The following is a 17,866-nucleotide window of genomic DNA, read 5'->3' on the forward strand; positions in this document are numbered from 1 at the left end:
TAGATGAACTCATGTAACAAATCTTTGCAACCTTTCTGTGGGGTTATTACTACACCGTTTGTTGACATAGAATCAAACGACGACTTATTCAGATTAGAGAACAACATCAAGGAAAACAAACAGTAAGAGAAGTAAAGCCTCCCCAATCCGACAACATCCATTCCGTACAGTACGGCGAACGCAGCTCGAAGAAGTGATGCTTCGTGACATGTTATTCTATAGCCTTGCAGATATCTCTCGTCTCTGACGGCGAACAGCCGCGGCATTCAGATGCCGCCTCAGGATCTTCCCCGACGGAGATCTTGGGATGAACTCCACGAAAGCCACTTTCCTAATCTTCTTGTAAGGAGCCACCTATACAAACACAAATTCAAAAATATAAACCTTTTTCTCTCTTCTCAATCATAATAGTCCTTATTGCCAAGAATCTATTACGGATTTGCTTAGGTTAATATATGCATGAGGTCAAACAAAAACTTGAGTTATCATGTTGTAGGTAAAATCTAGTATATGTAAGTGGGTTCTTTCGATCCTTATCCTTAGAGGGGGGGCATTTGCTATCTTCCTTTTCTATTATTTGGTTGGATAAGAGGAAGATGACAGTGTTCTAATCTCTGTGTATGGGAATATTAAAAGTCTGCCCTCTACCTTGTTGTCCATGAAAGCGAAGATATCATCTTCCTCCACATTGCTGCCCGGCTTTCTGACAACACATGCCACAGGGATCTCTCCTGCCTCTTCATCAGGGTACCTGCTATCAAAGTTGAACTTTCACACACCCAATCATGGGAATAGCAGTGCCATTACCCTTTCAGAAACAACACTAGATACCGACAGAAGTGAATGCAGTCCATTTCTAACTAGAATTGTGTGGTGCCATTTTACCAAATATCTATCGAAATGGTCACTGTCATACATGTATAATAGTGTTTTAATATTTGACATGCACTAGACTCTTCTCCTGTGTTCTCTTTTCATCGCTAAGCTGTTCTGCCGAGTGTGTTTTCTTCCTCTTGCCTTTTCCCTTTTACAAGAGAAAAGCGCTCGATCAAGTTATAGTTTCCCACAGTCATATTAGATCAGTGACCAAATCGATTAACGCCATCACAATAAAACTAAGCAGTCCTTTTACTCACGAAGTGACAGCAACATCCAGGACATCAGGATGCGTAGAAAGAACCTCTTCAAGCTCCGCCGGAGATACCTGCAATGCCCCAAGCAAGCATCGGCTGAAACTGGCAAATCGAGTGCTCGTCATCGAAAGCTGAGCAAAAGAGAACCTGGTAAGCTTTGTATTTTATGAGCTCTTTGATCCTGTCGACGACGTAGACCAACCCACGCATGTCGATGTAGCACAAGTCGCCGGTGTGCAGCCACCCTTCTCGGTCGATGGCAAGAGATGTGGCTTCCTCGTTCTTCATGTAGCCTAGGGATAGATACCCCACACCAGGATTCCAGGGTTCAGATGAAGACACCACCACCTCTGTGGAATGCTATTAATTCGCTCTCCCGCAAGTGTGCATGCATGCAATGGGTGCGTCACGTACCTTGCATGACGAGAGGCCCCCTGACGCACAGTTCGCCATGTCGATACGGTGGAAGAGCTTTTCCTGTACGCACGTCAGCAATCCTGGCTTCCATTGTCGGGATCAACCTTCCGATGGAGACGTGGAATCGGCCACTGACCCCATCACACACAGTTATGGGGCCACTGGTTTCGGTTAATCCATAGCACTGCACCAAATATTGTTATGTCTAAGAAGAACCTCCTCCCCATGCGCATGCCAAGCAAATGTGCATAGCAGTAGTAATGTAGCTGATTTGAGCAAAATGACTGTTAAAAGAAAAGGGTACTCGATAAGCTTAATAATCTATCTACATGTGTTCATGGCAAAACCATTAACATCTGAAGCACAATAATAATAATAATAATAATGATCCCACGGGACTTGGCTTTGCAAATGTTGACTTCTTGGCTTTCGATTTGGACTATGGAGCAGAGACAGGCATTTAAATCACAAAGCGAAGTAGAGAAAGTGGTCATATTAATTCTTGCCAGTTTCTGGTAATTAAGTTTGGGCATGAGACACCAGAATTGAGCTAGCTTACTACCCTGCCGTCGGATCTTATTTGAACGGCCACCGTTCACCAAAACCCGATTGTAAGAGCACACGCAGTGGAGCGGCTCGCATTGCGTTCCATGTGAGAATTTAATTCCTTTTTCGGATCGGAGACGTTGGATGTAATCCCAGTCGTCCATCTTGAGAACACGCCGTTTTTTAGTTGTTGTAATTTGAGGATGACCATTCGATCGTGATCCGACGGTCAGCATAGGAGCAATGCGTAAGGAAGGACGTGTGACTCACCTGAGAGAGCGTGGTGCCGGGGAAGCACTCGACGAAGCGCTCCAACTGCTCCCTGGCGATGGGCGCGCCGGAGCAGATGACCTCCTTCAGCGACCGCAGACCACGTCCGCCGGCCAAACCCGTGCGGCACGACCGCGCCATCTGCACCACCACAGGGGGCACCGCGGGGAGCCGCGTCACTCGGTGTTGCTCCACCGCCGTCAGCAGCTCCCCCACCGCGTACCGCCGGAGCACCACCGTGGTGGCCCCCGACGCCAGCGTCCCGCACAACAGCACCGAGAACCCGAACATGTGCGACAGCGGCACCACGCACGCGTACACATCATCGCGCCGCGCTTCGCCCCCCCACACGTGCCGCAGCAGGCTCGCCGTGGCAGTCAGGTTCCCGTGGGTGCTCACCACCCCCTTGCTCTTCCCCGTCGTCCCCGACGAGTACATCACCGTCGCCGGGTGGGCGGGGCCCACGTCCACGTCGGGCAAGGGCGGGTCAACTTCGCGGGGCAGGGAGGCGAGGAAGGGCTCGATCGGGATCAGGGGGCGACCGGGGAGGATGCCGTCGAGCTTGGTGACGAGCTCGACGGCGGCGATGATGAGGACGGGCTCGGAGTCGCGGACCTGCGTCTGGAGCTCTAAGTGGGTGAGGAGGGGGTTGGCGGTGGAGAGGACGGCGCCGAGGGAGAGGACGGCGAGGGCGAGGACGGGGTAGTGGATGGAGTTAGGGGAGACGAGGAGGGCGAGGTCCCCGCGGCGTAGGCCAGCGGAGGAGAGTGCGGAGGCGGCGGCGGCGGTGAGTGAGTGGAGCTCGGCGTAGGAAAGGGAATCGCCGGAGACGGCGTCGACGAAGGCCGGCTTGGTGGGGGGAGCCGGGGTGGAGAGGAGGAGGAAGTGGGGGAGGGAAACGCATGGGAGATGAAGAGGAGGAGGGGGAACCAAAGGACTGCGATAGATGCCGGTGGTAGAGCAGTAGCCGCTCTCACCTGAAACGGAGTCCATCTCCTTGCTTGGTCTTTATCTCAATACGTGAGAGAGAGAGAGAGAGATAGAGAGAGAGGTCTGAGCTAATTGTGCACAGGGATATTGAAGAGGAGGGAAGGGTGACAATTAATAGACGGTGCGGCTTCTGCCGCCCGTGACGCACTCACTCGGCGGAGGTCGCAACACCGAGTCAGCCGGTATTTACCCGAACAAAACACTTGCAATGCATGAATGGTGTGTAAATTAATGCTCGACCATGTGATGGATGATACATGTATTTGATCTTTCTGGTCTCTCATAAACACGAATAAGAAAGCTTCCGTTCCCAATTGACCAACCGAAAAAGAAACATATGGATGGATCCACGAATTCCCGTTTCGGTTCCAACAGCTCACGTTGGTGTCAAATGGTCGGATGGGATCCAAAATTTCTGGGCATCAATTGGGAAGACGCACAAGCATGCATCTCTAAACATTGACCGACCCAATTAAGCACCGCCGCCTTTGGCATCAATCAATTATTTCTTTATGTCCCCAATAAACTTTGTATCGCCCATCATAATAAACTTGTAATTTTCCCTCGGAAGGGAAACACATTCAATTATTTCCCATTCATCTCCCTCTGTTAGCAGTGAGTGGTGCATATTCTTGAATGCATGATTAAATGTTAATAATGTATTACTTACTGCCTGTCGGCCCTCTGAAACGGAAAGTAGATAGCTGCAGTAAGGTGATGGCGCCATTACTGATGACAGAGGTGAAACCGGTGAAGCTCCCTCCCCCTCCCTCCCTCCCTCCCTCCCTCCGTTTACCACCCAGCAGAGCATTAATAACGAAGCCTGGCCTTCACGATACAATAAACAATGACCACAGTTAGATTATTTGGGATGACCGACTAGAACAAAGTCAACGTACCAAATAACAACTGATGCCAACATGCACAACAATGCAAATTATACAGAGCACTGAACTCGAGTCCTTGTAAAAACGGGGGGAAAAAAGAACACACAATTTAGCATCTATACTGGAAAAGAGGCCCTCACTGGCACCTGATCTACATTCTACAGAGTAGCCATCCATCAATAATTAAACAGCATATCTTATCGATCATGACAATCGAGCTTTGACCTCTATTTATCCTCGATTGCCCGTATTCTTATGGCAAACAAGAATTCCGGCATGCTCTTATTCCACATTCTATGAGTTTTCAAAATGTTAGTAAAAGGAAAGAAAATAATTGCTCTTCAAAAAAGGATTTTGTAGTTGTTCTTGCCTACACCACACCACACTAATCCCTTTGACCATAGCAAACGAGTGACACAATGCAATCTTGTTTTTCCAAATACATATAAGATTAAATAAGAAAAAAAAATTAACTAAATGAATTGTGTAGAGTTACAATGAAACTCTATCCGCATCTTATGACACTAACACATAGAGTGATCTAGACAAGTGTTTTTCATAAAAAAAAATGGCATCATACCAGCACTTTTATTAGCTAAGTAGGTGTCAAAATATTCTCTACAGGATTGGTGTATCATTTGCAGGCAGAACCCACACAAAATAGACATCTCATTTTTCAGGCATTGCGGATTCTGAAAGTCTGCACTCCTTGCACTCCATGGATGGCAACGGGGAATTATTCTCGGAAAGACTTATTCGTACAGTCTGGTGCTTCTCATCATTGGAGGGAACATGAAGGAGAGCATCCATTATCAGTATATCCCAGTCATGATGCCTTAAAAACGAAAAGTTTGTCTCATCTGCAGTGCGGAAAGAGATGGTGATCAAAATCCAGTATCTTAATAAGGAATTTTATCAGACTAAAATTACACATATCAAACTTTATTTGAGTTGGAGACATCGATCACTAGTTTCCGTAGATGCTATGTTTTCATTATCTATTCGGGTTGTGTTTTCACAAGTTCTATTTATGGATTCTTGACCCTGATAACCCCAAGCGCAACACATGTACCAGTTGTGGAATAAAATTGAAAAGGAGTGTCGATAAGGTAATGAAGCATAGCAAACTAAAATTACGGTTAAAAGAATAAATATTCCATATTAAGAAGGGGGCACGGTCAGGGGGTCAGAAATATTTTCCTCACTTTTTTGGCAATGCAATTGTTAGGTTTATCCAGATCAAGCAGCATAAACAAGACTTGGAATGATAGCTTCAATGGAAACAAATTTCTAATATGGTAAAATTTAACAAATTCTATAACAGAACCCCAGAAATAAAAATTGTATTTCTGATATGCAGTATAAACTCTTAATCGTCGCTACTATTTCCCAAATGTAAAGATATAAACAAAGTGAACAGCAGAAACATATAATGACAAGACAAAACCAAACAATCTATATCAGAAATGCATAGACAAAACCTCCTTGGCGAATAGCCTTCAACTGAAATATGCCAGATCCTTGTGGTCCGGAAACAGGAAATGTGCAGGATACAGAATGCCTCTTGTGACCAACGGCAAGAGATGCATCATACCATGGGCCCCTTACTATTGGCAGGCCAAGAGACTCTACTATTTGCTGATTCTGGCTAGCCTTTTCGATGGCTTTACTGAAACAGGTCAAAGTAAGATGGTAAGCATGAGATTCTCATTGTGTGACCATAACACGACTTATCAAAATCTTTTTTCTAGATGAAATACAATAACGCATATGAATTATACAACATTTAGCACAAAAACAAATTGACCAAGCAGCAAGACCCAGCCATGAAATAAGAAGTTACAATTTCGTAACCTGTAATCTCCACCATTTACAAAATCCAAAAGCTATAAAACCTGATACCGCAAGTTAAACTTGTGCAGAGGCCCCATAAAACCATTGTATCACACAGAGTGAATGCTAAACGCTAAGGTTACATATAGCAATGAAATACTAATTGATTTCCTAAACTGATTTAGCCAAATGGAACGGATCTGCATGTAAGCAAGAAAACTATAAATCTGGGAAGGATTAAGTATCTTAAATGATTGCAAGAAAAAAAAATCTGACAGAAGTCAAGTATTTTATGTGATCAGATCAACTATAAGGATCCTCTGATTAATTTATTATGATGCCTATGGTCATTTAGAAGGGGATATGACAGTCAACTAAAAAGTCTAAAACACCTTAGATTCACATAGTCAAACCACATTATAGTCAGCAAGTTTGCATCCTTCTAAAACTCCTCTAATCATGGAGAAGAAGAAGAAGAAGAAGAAGAAATATCTTATTGGAAGAATACCAAATACTTGGCACGCTATGTAAATAACTCTTACGATTCATATGAATGGCAACTAAATAATTGCACCTAAAAATTTCAAAGAATAAGAAAAATCAACTTGAATACCTACACCACACAAACTAGATCTGATTGTAATTTAAGCCTGGCTGCATTATTCCACTGTAGCCACTTTGTAACATACCGTTGCTAGAGACAGGGTCAAGATCTTTAGCCACAGGGCACTATGCCTATAGTTTGTGATTCATAACTTGGACCTCAGCTATATAAGCTATAAAGTTACATTTGATTCTTTGGACCAAAATTCTACAATGCAATTTAATTCACGTGACATGCTTCTGTCACAATAAAAGCTAACACAACTACGATTTATTAGAATCAAAATTAACCTCTCACATTATTAAAACGCCAAAAAACTTAGGAAAATGAACAAAAATTCATTTTAGCAAAATAGAAAGCAAGCATCTTATCTTCTTTCCAAAAAGTTCTTGAAAATCATTATTTAAAGGGTCTAAGAGCAGCATAAATCACAAATAAAAACAGCAATTCAGATCATATCCAAAATATGAAAGGAAAGCACATAGAAGACATGGGATTGTGATAAACTATTAGTTTAGATGTCAAAGGGGTTCCTCTCCACTTGAGCTGGTTGTTTTTGTTTTTCTTGATAACACTATGTCGATAACCTTTCTGTGCAAAAAGGGGCTTCATTGTAACTCATTCTACAGCTCATCAAATGAAGTATACTTTGCTGTATGAAACTTTCCTACACAACATAATAGAATAGAACAAGGACAGAGACAAGAGAAGAAGGATGGACTAGAACCTACAACCGAGAATCTACCATAACTAAGATAAGTTAACCGAACACCATTCCTGATCTAGTCGGCACTCATGGTCACTCAAGAGGGAAAACGACTAAAAATCACTTTCAAGTTTCCTTAATCTGTTCCTTCTCTTATTGAATTTTGAATCTTATTGAATTTTGAATCTTATTGTGACACTATTGATCCTAAACAAGGAGCTGATGAACAAAGACCTCAGATTTCTACCTCACTAATACAGACTAGTTATAACTGTCCTGAAAACTGCTACTAAGATAGCAAGTACCCATCCTAGGAGTGCAAACCATCCACTTGGACCATATGATTCAACCCCACGCCCAAACTTGAAATAGAACAAAACCTGAACCCTATATAGGCCTCGGGAATTGGGGCTCAGGTGACAGAACAAAAGCAGATCAAGTTAGCAATCGACAGGTAAAAAGAAACTTAGAGATTAATTAACGCTTTCTTTCACAACTTGATGTGATCGAAGGGCGAAAAAGGCAGCAATCCCGCTAATTTGTCATGCAATTGCAGTAATTGGCATTGGTAAACCCAAGTTCAAGTAACAGAAATCGACAGGAAAGAACAATAACCACCAGGACAGGAACCCGCACCTGCTACAGCCATGGAAGATAGCGAGATCGTTGAGCCCACTGAGAAAAACCCCTCCCGTAAGGCTAATCAAGCCGATCTGGAAGAGCTTCCGGCCAAAGGACCTCTTCCCCCTCTTACCCGTGTCACTACCGGTGCTCGCAGCCGGTTCCGCGGAGGAGGAAGCAGCAGCAAAGAAGGAACTGCACCAAGAATATGCATCCTCTAACCACAACGAACAAACAAACAACAACAAGATCGAGATGGCGGAAATCGGATGGATTACAGGCAGGAACGGGGATGGCGAGACGGAGAGATCCTCGAACTCGGGGTGGAATTGATGAGAGTGGAAGCGAGGGAAGCCAGAGAAGTCACACGCCGCCGGAACATCTCTTGCCCTGTGTTCGTGCGTCGGTCCGCCGAAGGAACCGATTCGACTCGCCAACAATATAGACGCATCTGGGACAGGCGATTCCACTGGGTCGACTCGGTTCGAAGAGAACATGGGCCCGGTGAACCGCATATGACTCGCTCGGACCCTGAGTTGGACTGGCTTGAACGAGTCAGACCAGTGATGGGATGTGATGGTGATGAGGATGTAAAAATGGAGTTCCGATATTACGTGCAAAAATTATTATTATTATTATTATTATTATTATTATTATTTTTGCAATTATGAATAAAATTTAATCTTTAATGTTCGAAAGAAAGAAAAAATCTAATAAGAAGACTGTTGTTTTACATGTGATCATGTTTTATAACTATCAATTTAATAAAAAAATTTATATATTTTTTAAATACTTTACTAATAACAAGTAATCTTATAAGAAATTATTCATTTCGGACAAACCCCCACCATATTATCGTTTAAAGATATATCCCAAAAGATAAATTGAGGATAATTTGATGATAGTAAGATATTGATTCATCCTCCTTAATAGATATGTACCATAAGTACATTTAGTCTCATATTTTATTCTTAAATAAAATATTTTAGCAAATATCTTGAAAGGATAAAATCATATTTATCCATCCAAAATGAATATTTTCTTATATTGAATAGATTTTAAATATCTAATTCTATTGATCGAAAATAATAATAATAATCGTATCGTACTATTAGAGAGAGAATAGACCCTCTTTGTGTTTGATCTTACAAATTTGCCGAGAATCGAACCGGTTTAAAGCGAAAAGATCGAACCGTCTCACACAATTGTCGGTCGACTCAGATTCAACACGCCGTTCGTGCGATCGAGGTTTCCGACACCTACCCTCGTCACCGTCTGCAGACCCATAGGAAAGAGCAGCGCTGTGGGACCCGCCACTGGCCACGGCATCCACCACACCGAAAGCCGGGTCGGTAAGTTGTTGATTCCGAAACGGGTGGAAAAAGATCGTGCACGGTCCAAATGGGTACATAATTTTCCCGTGTTCTCGTGTAACGGGGAACGCCATGCCCCCGAACGCATAAAAGTGGGTCCCATGCTCGTCATGCATTTCTAAGAGAAAAAATGGTGTGTCGTGCTTGATCATTCACAGGAGATGCGAACCAAGGCTGACCCAAGCACCGCGAAGCCTCGGCCGCCGGCCTTTCATGGGTTCGGTCTGGGGCGCCGATGGGTTGCGGCGGTTCGCTGAATAGAGTCGGTGAGCGACGTCCTCCGCCTTCCTTCTCTTCGCCCACGCTACTCCTGTCAATAAAACCCTTGGTCTCGTTCTTGTCTCTTCAGCGATAAAGATCACGAGAGCAAGACGAAGTAGAAGAGTTCAATCTCTCTCGTTTTTTAGATTTTTATGACGGTAAAAGAAGAAGTCGAAAGAATAATCGAAGAAGAGATAAAAAAATCTTTCTTTTTTGGGATAAAAAGACGATAAAGAAGAAGAAGAAGAAGAAGAAGAAGAAGAAGAAGAACTATTCGGTGGAGCTTCTTGTACAATTTTTGCGTTCTTTTCTACCAAGAACAGTTTTTTTCTTGTGTGCTCTTCCTTTTCCCTTTTTTTTGGGTTTAGATCCGGTCGTTGGCCAGCGATCTGTTCCAATTTTGGGCTGATTATGAACTTAGGTTAGCTGTATTATTTACTCCAGCTTCTGTGGATCTTTGTTTTACAGGTCGCGACGTAGGACTTGCGTGCTTTTCGGTAACTAAGGTTAGATTCTTCTTCTTTTGGGTTCGGAAAATCTTCGATTCGTTCGACCTGCCTATTGCCCGATTCGTGGACAAAGTTCTTCTTTTTTTTTTCTCCTTTTTTCTGTTAATTATGAACATATTAAACAATCTACATTTTGATGTCAAAGGACCGGCTTTTGACGTCGGATCGTGATAGGGAACTGACAGAAGAAACTTTTTATTTTGTTCTCTTCTATATCTATCTTTATTATTTTTGTTGTTATCGTGACCTTTTTCTGTGTGCATGTTAGGAGTTGTTAGATCTGAAGGCAATAGTTTTTCTCTTACTAAAAAGAGAGAAGATGCTTCTTTATGGTGGTGAATGTCTTTTTGGTTAAATTTAATCTCGGTCAAATATTTAATTTGTCTATCATCAAATTTCTGTGATACTAAGGTGTTCTTTCCAGCAATATTTTATGTGGTTATTTGAACTTGGAGGCGTCTGCTTCTGCATCCGGGCTTCAATTGATGTTAAAAGGGCTATTGTGATCCTCCCTGTTTGAGTTGACTAAAGGCTGCATTTCTAGGGCAAAGTTTGGATAGATTCAAACCTATAAGCAGGAGAAAAGAATAAGGTTGTTTCTTTTTTCCCCTTGATGAGTTTGGTGACATCCAAATATATAAATTACAACTTTGGAGGTCATAAGTTTCTTAAACCCTCCCCCCAAGGTGCAGAACTGGGAGTGTATTGCAACTCTATTACTGTAATACACCTGTTCATTTTTGTAGAAGAAAAATAATTGCCAACTAAGACTATCTCAAATGCCAATGGAGTAAAACGAGTTCATGCTTTTGTATGAAATTGATTCTATAAGAATATGATGTTTGAGGTGCTTATGTTAGACCAGATGCGCATGCTAAATGGTGAATTTGTAAAAGCTGGAGAAACCTATTTGTAGAGTTGTAGGATTAATAGGATGAGAATCGTGAGAGAGGTATCTCCAGCATGGAGAGGGAGAGGCAGGTGATGGAGGATGGTAAACGTTGCACGCATGGAGAGTGAGAAGTCACAAGCAGAGAGGGAGAAGTCGCAAGCCTTAATCATTTATGTGATTGCTATTTTTTCTTGCTTATGTTTTACTAGTTAAACGTATGTATTATATTTCTATGAATGTTTCAAATTGTTTGCTCAAGGCATAATAGCAGCAACCAAATGATGTGTTTCTCTAGGAAATGAACTTCGAGGTTAATACAGTAGATCATAAAGATATTGGGAGTTGATTATTAACTATTCTTTGTTCAAAAATGTCTCTTGACCCTGAACTTCATCCAACTTGCTAATACTGTTACCTAAGTCTGGAGGCACCTCACCTGTGGCATAAAACTGCTGGAAGATTTACTTGAGATTGTGTTGGTAGCAGAAGAAAAAGAGAAGGAAAATTTGGAATTGGAAAGGGCAAAAGGAAAGGATAGTTTGGACAATACATATCCCAAATATAAAGGGATTCGGTATATATTTTCTTTGCCTCAGTTATGGGTGTGATGTTGCTTATTCCTACACTTTGACCTGAACAGTTTTAGATGTTCAAAGCTACAAAGTCAATATCGTTTGCTTCATTTGAGTTTTTGATATGAGGTGGTTCTAGAACTTAATGTTACTATTTAAATTCACATTTAAAGTTTCAAGAATGATATGTTGTGCCTCTTAAATAAATTTGAGAGTGAAATCTATGTTTTCTTAATTATTTCAACTTGATTGAAGCAGGTGACTACAATATAAGCTTAATCATTCTAGTAGCAGCAATCTTCACAAACGTTAGCGTGTTGTACGTCATTTAATATAATAGAATTTTTTTTTTTTTTCTATAAAAAAATCACTCTAGCAGTAATTTTTTAAAAGAAATTTCTTCTAATATCTTCTGCCAGTAGTGAACGAGGGATAAGATGGTGTAGCGAAGAAACTAATATTGTATAAAAGAAACTACTGCAGAATACCCAAACCTCATTCTTCACTGTAGCTGTGTATCCATGAAACCATTAAATAAATCTCATTATCCAACGATGTTGACCTCATTTTATGGTCCAAATTTTGGCATTACAAATTTCCTTGCCTTTTGATACTTCGGTGAACTTAAATGTATGATAAGAAATGATCATCTGCATTTGTATAAGATGCTTCCTAGGTCGAAGTTGTGTTGTTTGATTCATCGATTGCATTTGTTCATGCAACCATTTTGCCCACTATCATCTTTTATCAAGTATAAATGTCCACCATCATTCTTTATCAAGTGTAGATGTACTAGATGTTTTTATCAGTTCGAAGTTCATGATATGTTTTATACTTTTATTTGGTCTTGCTTTTTTCTTAAAATTGTTAGAGAACTTATTGCTTTTACAAATTTGGTAGCTCTTAAATGTAGTTGGTGATGATTAATCCATGTATGCATTTGTCATCAATATAATACTCCGAACAACTTGTGGCAGTGTGATCAAGATGACAGATAAAAAAGAAAGCACCTCCAAGGATGCAGATATATATGCTTTACAAAAGCAATGGGATGAAGTTCTTTGCCCTATCTGCATGGATCATCCTCACAACGCTGTGGTTCTTTTATGCACTTCATATGAAAAAGGTTGCAGATCTTACATTTGTGATACGAGTTATAGGCATTCAAATTGCCTTGACAGATTCAGAAATTTGAGAATGAACTCTAGCGACAACCCCTCTGTTTCCAGCTCTACCATCTTTGAGAGTGTTGATGCAGAGAGACCTCGCTTGAGCTCTTCTTATCCGTCAGAATCTGCTTCCTTTCCAGGTGCACCAAGGACAGGAACAAACTTGGAACCCCAGGACAGTTACGGTACTAATGGTAGAATTTCTGCTGGTTTAGCTGAATATTTAGGCAACAATGCAGATGGACAAGCACAAGATAGACATTTAGCATCTCAGGCAGAAGCAAATTCTAGTTTTGATGGATCCGGTGGTGGTAATGCACCAGAGGACAACTCCTTGAAGTGCCCTCTCTGCCGGGGTACTATACTAGGTTGGATGATTGTTAAGGAAGCCAGAGAATATATGGACCAGAAGCTAAGAAGCTGCTCTAGGGAATCATGCTCTTTTTCTGGCAACTATAAGGAGCTTCGTAAGCATGCCAGGAGGGTCCATCCCATGACAAGGCCAGCTGAGGTTGATCCATCAAGGCAACGTGCTTGGCGTCGGCTAGAAAACCAGCAGGAGCATAGTGATATCCTCAGTGCCATCAGATCAGCGATGCCAGGTGCAATAGTCTTTGGGGATTATGTCGTTGATGATGCAGATAGCCTGTCAGGTGATGGGAGTGGGCCATGGTGGCCTACGCTCTTTCTGCTTCATATGATCGGCAGTCCGATAGGTTCACTTGATGAACAGAGGAGATCGTCGAGGGCTTGGAGGACCCGTCGGCGCTCATCCACACACCGCCATCTATGGGGTGAGAACCTATTAGGCCTGCAAGATGATGATGACTGGAACTCAGACAATGACATTCAGGCACCAAGGAGGCGCAGGAGGCTAATGAGATCGAGACGAGATGAGGAGCAGCCATGAGCTTAGGAAAATAATTTCCCTTCATTGCTTCTTCTCCAGGTGAGAATTGACTTTGCAATACTGATCCAGATCTTTACACTGCATTGAGCTGGCACTGATGCTACTCAGAGCATGGTACATTGGAGGTCTTTGGTTGCAGTCTCGCAAAAGCATATGATGTGGTCAAGGTGGCCTTTGTCCTTGAACATTATGATCAAACTTAAAGATGTCAATAATTTTGATGCCTTCATAGCATGTAGAAATTGGTCGGAAGTTGAAATTGTTTCTTGGGTCAGAAATGCTTTTCTTAGCATTATTGTCATGTGTAGCGAAACTTGGTTTTGTAATGCATAACTAATGCAATTCCAAACTTGCAGCAATGTAGGTTCTTCTTGACACTTATGATCTGCACACCGACAATATTTTCCTTAACGTTCAATTTTTAAAACATTGTTATTTCTTCATCAAGACAACCCGGAATATCTAAAGAACAAATAATTGCTTTACAAGTCACTTGGATTAGATGTGGAGCTAACCGATGACTGATGTGTTAGGTGGCTCCATACTGCTCAGAAATAGATCAACTTTGTTTTCTTTTGACATGATCTACGTGCTGATGTGAAGTTATTACCATTACAGCCACTGAATGGTGTAGGCAAATACTTGATAGCCTCTGGATTCCAGTCATGCTTTTGATAGGAGTTTGCAATGCCATTGAATGCTATGCTAAGATTAATTGTTTCTCAATGTTGATGTTCTTTTGTATGTCGCTGATCAAACACTAATGAACACGATATGGATGTCTAAACCAACTGTTTCTTTCTCAGATGTAAATATGTTCTATATGTTCTTTGAGATGTTCTCATTCAATCCATTTGTTGGAGAAGTAAGTGGTTGGGATTTTGGAATAACTCCTTTCTTTTTTGTGGCAGCGATGATTCCTTTCGACTGCAGAGAGGAGACTATGCTTGCCTATTACTCAGGCAAAGGATGATGGCTTCTTGACCTGTTGATATTAAGATTTTTCAACTTGCTCTGATGGATTCCTGACTGTGTCCTTGTTGGAGTATCAAATGAATTTAGTGGATGAATAGTTTGTATTCAAATGCATTATTGGTTGTACTGTCCAGCCTCTGAAATCTAAAACCTGTTCAGTGGGGCTGCTGATGCTGGTGACATTATCCATTGCTTCAATTTCTTGGCCAAATTTGTTTTTTTCTCAATCTCAATCTTCTTTTTTCACTCTCTGGTGGATAATATCAGTCAGCTACCTAAAAGCAACGTTATCAACATTTGGCAACTAGAGAACTAACTTACAGGTCCTTGATTGCGAATTTTGGCATCTGATGGATGTTCTTTTCTCTCTGAGATTGGAAGATGGTTCATTGACAGAGTTCATAGAGATCTATATGTGAACTGTAGATTGACACAAAAAATGACATATAGGATGAAACTTGGTGAACTCAGTAAGAGAAATGGAGATTTGAGGCTTCATGTAGCCACATGCTCTGCCTGAATCCCAGGGTTTATTATATTTATGTACCATCATGTCTAGACACCTTCAATTAAACTTATTTGTGGATTTAAGTTAATCATTCAAGCATCCATTGGAAACCTTAGCACATCTCAGGATGAAGAAGTTCTTGTAGTTTCCACAAACATTAAATATGATCTCACAGGTTAGGATGGTTCTGTGACTAGTTTGGTACTTATTCACTAATCTCTTTCTTTTTTTCTTGCTTAATCTTGTATAAATCTGAGCATGGATTAGTGTTCACCTACTCAAGCCTGACCAGAAGTGATTAACAAAAGAATTGAACTTTCTCCATGGAAGTCATCAATCATAATACTGTTATGCTGCTTCTGATGTTTGTGAGCTAAAACAAATCCCCCAACTAATGACATACTCAAAATTTATTTCCTCCCTCAAATGCAATCTTCTGTTTTGTTATGTTCATGTTCTTGTGATGTACTCATGCCATTTGGCTGCTACCTGTTTCTCATGTTCATGGTGAGGCAGCATGCTCTTTAATGATTGATGATGATTAGTTCATGTGAAGTGGATCATCTGAATTTGGACTTGGCAGCCAATGGACAAATAAGAAAGTGTTTCCAGAGGGGCCTGCATTTGCCAATCAAAGCACCAAATCACCTGCAAACAACCAAATGGGATCAAAGCCATGTATGGACTGGTCAATCATTACAAAGAACAATTATCTTGTCAAAGATCATTGTCTAGACTGTTCTCATCACATGTGAGCCCTCAAAGTGATAGATTGGGCTTTCCATGTGACAGTCATGTGTGACACTGTTCCAATGTTGCAGGTGCCACAGTAGAGACAGGAAAAGGCTCTTAATCCTATACAGGATTGCATGGACTAGTGATTTGAATTGCTAGTCCTATACTCCTGCATTTTATTATTATTATTATTATTATTATTATTATTTTTTTGTTGGATAATTGGAATGAATATGGTATCTAACACATTGCTAATGATTTATGGAACTTCATTTCACTTGCAGCATTGCTTTTCTAATGGACATGTTTAGGGGTTTTTTGTCTATCTGACAATGTTGTAGGAAACCATGAACCTGAGAATTATAGTTTGAAGCATGCAGGTGCTTTTGTGTAGTAACATGCATGAGGGGACATCCACAATAAGATAATATGATGCTTATTTGCATGCCACATAAATGCATGTTCCCCAGAATTATCTGACAATGCCTCATCTCAGTGCATGAATTGTGCCTTCTATTACAATACAACCATCACATCTTTCAAAAGAAATAATAATAACAATAACAGGTTTCATTAGTTTATGCATTGGATCCTAATTTGACAAAACCTTCACCCTTAACAATCAGATATATATATATATATATATATATAGTGACCTAATTAGATCTATCTTCTTGTTATTATTATTGGATGCAGATGCTAATTCTCTCCATTATTGTTGCTAATCGATCATGAGCTCCTTAAACAAGGGTTCGTACTGGTGATAATCCACTTGCCAATTGCCATCATGTGATGTATCTGATGAAGATGACTCAAGTGTTGACCACATCTGCGGCACACGTCCCGAGAACCTTCAAAGAATCCAGTGGAGGTGCATGGCCTGCGCCGCCACCTCCTGCGTGCGGAGCATCCGATGGACTAAAGAATGGCTCCACGCCACGGCGACATGAGAACCTGTCAACCCAACGAACCTTGTCCTCGGGAGGTGCGCAAGTTAATACCGGGGATCGACTCAAGAGGAGGAGGCGGAGGAGGAGAAGATGAGGAGGGCCTCTTCCCCACACCCACTGTGCTGCTGTGCTTGTTCGTTTCCGTGGGTGGGAGACGAGCGTGGTGGCCCGAAGTGATCTCCGAGAAGGTGTGCCATCAACATGATTACTCTCATCATGCACTGTGTTGTCCCATGTGACTGCCCATTGGATTCTGATTTGACCAACATCATATGAAAACCAGCTAACATTTTCCTGTTTATTTATTTAGATGAGAACCATCCAAAAGCAATAAGATTCTTTCTCTTCTCTCTCTCTCTCTCTCTCTCTCTCTGAGTTTAATCGACTGCTTAATAGTTCAAAGCCATTAGTTAACGGGATATCAGTTGGTCAAAGCTGTTGTCTTTGACGCTTGAGTTCGTTGCGAAGGTAGTTTGCTTCTGTGTTGACTAAACCATTAGGGTGCAATTAGCAAAGACTCTTTTAATCTAAAGAAAGTCACATGCCTTTCTCAATAAACTATGTTTCCAAGCTAGCGATGAATGTGCATGGATTCTTGCACCACAATTGGATTTGGAAGCCATAACACAAACCTTGCAATTGCAATGATATGCAAAGGGTATACAGTTTGTATTTTGACCAAATTACAGTTGGTCAGAGCTCGCGCCATGAGACCTTCCAGAGGCAGACACTGGCCACCACGAGAGGTGTTGGGATGCAGTGAAAGACTCAAGGCAACGAAGGTGGCGATGTGATGCGACATCCCTATCCACCACCACCACCACCGAGCCTTCGTGCGCCCATCATTTCTATCACCTGTGTATGTTGCTTTTGGAGGGATCTTGTTGTTTTAGGTTTCTGCTCAGCAGGTGGCCATGGATCCGAGGTGGCAGCACGCACTCCCATGATCCTCGAACCGAGGGTGATCCATGTCATTCACGTTCTTTCATCTCCCAACACATTCTA

The 17,866-nt window shown here is 41.7% G+C and overlaps 3 protein-coding genes across 8 annotated transcripts; 1 reads left to right on the forward strand and 2 right to left on the reverse strand.

Annotated features, from left to right (window-relative positions):
* Positions 1-61: 61 nt before the first annotated feature.
* Positions 62-3,433, reverse strand: LOC135633165 (putative 4-coumarate--CoA ligase-like 8). Its single transcript, XM_065142323.1, has 6 exons — positions 2,367-3,433; positions 1,548-1,734; positions 1,281-1,426; positions 1,137-1,204; positions 649-751; positions 62-354 (listed from the first exon to the last, which is right to left on the reverse strand). Exons 1-6 carry the CDS (start codon positions 3,357-3,359, stop codon positions 217-219), a joined length of 1,635 nt encoding a protein of 544 aa, XP_064998395.1. The 5' UTR covers positions 3,360-3,433; the 3' UTR covers positions 62-216.
* A 1,261-nt stretch (positions 3,434-4,694) lies between these two features.
* LOC135633190 (uncharacterized) lies at positions 4,695-8,473 on the reverse strand. The gene is made up of 4 exons (XM_065142367.1): positions 8,286-8,473; positions 8,023-8,202; positions 5,725-5,912; positions 4,695-5,103 (listed from the first exon to the last, which is right to left on the reverse strand). The coding sequence occupies exons 1-4, from the start codon at positions 8,456-8,458 to the stop codon at positions 4,913-4,915; spliced, it is 732 nt and encodes a 243-aa protein (XP_064998439.1). The 5' UTR covers positions 8,459-8,473; the 3' UTR covers positions 4,695-4,912.
* Positions 8,474-9,553: 1,080 nt separating this feature from the next.
* On the forward strand, positions 9,554-14,895 carry LOC135580813 (uncharacterized). Of its 6 annotated transcripts, none has more exons than XM_065144713.1 (5): positions 9,654-9,918; positions 10,110-10,147; positions 10,562-10,742; positions 12,592-13,732; positions 14,605-14,895. In XM_065144713.1, the coding sequence occupies exon 4, from the start codon at positions 12,602-12,604 to the stop codon at positions 13,691-13,693; it is 1,092 nt and encodes a 363-aa protein (XP_065000785.1). In that variant the 5' UTR covers positions 9,654-9,918; positions 10,110-10,147; positions 10,562-10,742; positions 12,592-12,601; the 3' UTR covers positions 13,694-13,732; positions 14,605-14,895. The 6 variants fall into 6 exon arrangements, with proteins under 6 accessions (XP_065000788.1, XP_065000785.1, XP_065000786.1 ...); XM_065144714.1 differs by having other exon boundaries at positions 10,575-10,742; XM_065144716.1 differs by lacking the exons at positions 9,654-9,918; positions 10,562-10,742 and adding an exon at positions 9,554-9,646.
* The last annotated feature ends 2,971 nt before the right edge of the window (positions 14,896-17,866 follow it).

Source organism: Musa acuminata, chromosome BXJ3-3, assembly GCF_036884655.1.
Source record: "Musa acuminata AAA Group cultivar baxijiao chromosome BXJ3-3, Cavendish_Baxijiao_AAA, whole genome shotgun sequence".
Lineage (NCBI taxonomy): Eukaryota > Viridiplantae > Streptophyta > Magnoliopsida > Zingiberales > Musaceae > Musa > Musa acuminata.

Coding starts and splice junctions, on each gene's coding strand:
- LOC135633190 (XM_065142367.1), bottom strand. CDS start 8,458: ATGCGTCTATATTGTTGGCGAGTCGAATCGGTTCCTTCGGCGGACCGA. Junction 8,203..8,285: donor CGCCATCCCCGTTCCTGCCT/GTAATCCATCCG, acceptor TTCTTGGTGCAG/TTCCTTCTTTGCTGCTGCTT. Junction 5,104..5,724: donor GAAGGCTATTCGCCAAGGAG/GTTTTGTCTATG, acceptor TCCGCACTGCAG/ATGAGACAAACTTTTCGTTT.
- LOC135580813 (XM_065144716.1), top strand. CDS start 12,602: ATGACAGATAAAAAAGAAAGCACCTCCAAGGATGCAGATATATATGCT.
- LOC135633165 (XM_065142323.1), bottom strand. CDS start 3,359: ATGGACTCCGTTTCAGGTGAGAGCGGCTACTGCTCTACCACCGGCATC. Junction 1,427..1,547: donor GGGGCCTCTCGTCATGCAAG/GTACGTGACGCA, acceptor ATCTATCCCTAG/GCTACATGAAGAACGAGGAA. Junction 355..648: donor TCGCTTTCATGGACAACAAG/GTAGAGGGCAGA, acceptor GTGTTTGTATAG/GTGGCTCCTTACAAGAAGAT.